The sequence below is a fragment of the Barbus barbus genome (genome assembly GCF_936440315.1).
Source record: "Barbus barbus genome assembly, chromosome: 42".
Lineage (NCBI taxonomy): Eukaryota > Metazoa > Chordata > Actinopteri > Cypriniformes > Cyprinidae > Barbus > Barbus barbus.
Genome location: NC_136720.1, coordinates 26,676,427 through 26,678,926, shown reverse-complemented (window position 1 = coordinate 26,678,926; position 2,500 = coordinate 26,676,427). Strand labels below are relative to the sequence as shown.

Here is a 2,500-nt window from a genome sequence, read left to right as displayed (position 1 = left end):
GGGCGCCGCAGCATTGCTCCGGGTGTATACTCACTACTGTGTGTATTAGATCTTATAAGACTATAGATTTTATTACTTTTCATAACTTCTGATTCTATATTATTAAATCTATTTTATAGATTTTCATTATTTCTTAATATTTTATTATTTCCATATATATATATATATATATATACAGTATCTCACAGAAGTGAGTACACATTTTTGTAAATATTTTATTATATCTTTTAATGTGACAACACTGAAGAAATGACACTTTGCTACAATGTAAAGTAGTGAGTGTACAGCTTGTATAACAGAGTAAATTTGCTGTCCCCTCAAAATAACTCAACACACAGCCGTGTCTAAACCACTGGCCACAAAAGTGAGTACACCCCTAAGTGAAAATGTCCAAATTGGGCCCAAAGTGTCAATATTTTGTGTGGCCACCATTATTTTCCAGCACTGCCTTAACCCTCTTGGGCATGGAGTTCACCAGAGCTTCACAGGTTGCCACTGGAGTCCTCTTCCACTCCTCCATGATGACATCACGGAGCTGGTGGATGTTAGAGACCTTGCGCTCCTCCACCTTCCGTTTGAGGATGCCCCACAGATGCTCAATAGGGTTTAGGTCTGGAGACATGCTTGGCCAGTCCATCACCTTTACCCTCAGCTTCTTTAGCAAGGCAGTGGTCGTCTTGGAGGTGTGTTTGGGGTCGTTATCATGTTGGAATACTGCCCTGCGGCCCAGTCTCTGCTTCAGGATGTCACAGTACATGTTGGCATTCATGGTTCCGTCAATGAACTGTAGCTCCCCAGTGCCGGCAGCACTCATGCAGCCCCAGACCATGACACTCCCACCACCATGTTTGACTGTAGGCAAGACACACTTGTCTTTGTACTCCTCACCTGGTTGCCTCCACACACGCTTGACACCATCTGAACCAAATAAGTTTATCTTGGTCTCATTCCAGTAATCCATGTCCTTAGTCTGCTTGTCTTCAGCAAACTGTTTGCGGGCTTTCTTGTGCATCATCTTTAGAAGAGGCTTCCTTCTGGGACGACAGCCATGCAGACCAATCTGATGCAGTGTGTGGCGTATGGTCTGAGCACTGACAGGCTGACCCCCCACCCCTTCAACCTCTGCAGTAATGCTGGCAGCACTCATACGTCTTATTTCCCAAACACAACCTCTGGATATGATGCGGAGCACGTGCACTCAACTTCTTTGGTCGACCATGGCGAGGCCTGTTCTGAGTGGAACCTGTGCTGTTAAACCGCCAGCGGTTTAGACTGAGTGTTGAGTTATTTTGAGGGGACAGTAAATTTACACTGTTATACAAGCTGTACACTCACTACTTTACATTGTAGCAAAGTGTCACTTCTTCAGTGTTGTCACATTAAAAGATATAATAAAATATTTACAAAAATGTGAGGGGTGTACTCACTTCTGTGAGATACTATATATATATATATATATATATATATATATACTTACAAATTGTTGACTTTCTCAGATTTTATTATTTCCATGACTTTCTCAATTTCATAATTTTTTATAAATTTTTCACATTTAATTGATTTTCATGAATTTGATAGATTTTTCATGATTTTATCATTTTCATAACTTTCTCAGATTTTAATATTTTCACAATTTACTCATTTTTGATTACTTTTCATGATTTTAAGATTTTATTAATTTCAATGAGTTTTACATATTTTTAATGAAATAAAAATATGTAAAAAATATCTTTTCAGATTTTATCATTTCCATGCTTTTTTTTTCAAATTTTATTAATTTCCATGACTTTTCCAGATCTAGAAATCTCATTTTAATTAATCCATCTTTATTAAACAATTGTATTCTTAAATAAAAACAGCAGTTGTTGAGGGGACAATTCCAATTTAATCTTGTTTTGAACAGTTTATCCTATTTTAAAGGTTGTTTGTTCTTATTTTAAGTCATCTTGAGACCCTGCTGTAGATGAATAAGTTAAATCTGCATGTTTTGTTGTAGTTTAGATCCGATGCATCAGCGCACGATTGCTCGAGTAAATATGAGAGTGTGGAGTCTCTCACCAGTCTGTGAGCGGCTCGTCGATGACCAGCAGGATTTTGGGCTTGCGTACAGCAGCTTTAGCGGCGTCTGTGTGCGCGGCGGCAGAGGCTTTGGCCTGAACGGCGCTGGCGAGCTGAGCCGTCTTCACCACACTGGAGAAGGAGCTGAGGAAGCCCGCGGGGGCCGGTGCAGGGGCCGGGGCCGGTGCCGGGGCCGGTGTCAGGGCCGGTGCCGGGCGGCGCTCGGTGGCCGGAGACACTGGAGAGCTGCTGGAGCTGGACGGACGCTGAAGGTCCATCATGTAGCCATCGGGCAGATTGGCTACGAAACTGCTGTCCGACAGACGCCTGCGCAGGTAATTCATGATGACTCACCTGAGACACACACACACACACACACACAAGATTTTAATAATTCCCATGACTTTTCCAGATTTTATTAAATTCTGTGACTTTTGTTAAT

General features: G+C 41.6%; 1 protein-coding gene across 1 annotated transcript in view; it reads right to left on the bottom strand.

Annotated features, from left to right (window-relative positions):
• LOC306861081 (synapsin-3-like) overlaps positions 1–2,500 on the bottom strand; it is a 56,367-nt gene that overhangs the window by 49,622 nt on the left and 4,245 nt on the right. Inside the window, exon 2 of the mRNA XM_079403156.1 lies at positions 2,059–2,412. Coding sequence (XP_079259282.1) covers positions 2,059–2,402 — 344 coding nt within the window. The 5' untranslated portion in view covers positions 2,403–2,412. The remainder of the gene's footprint in view (positions 1–2,058; positions 2,413–2,500) is intronic.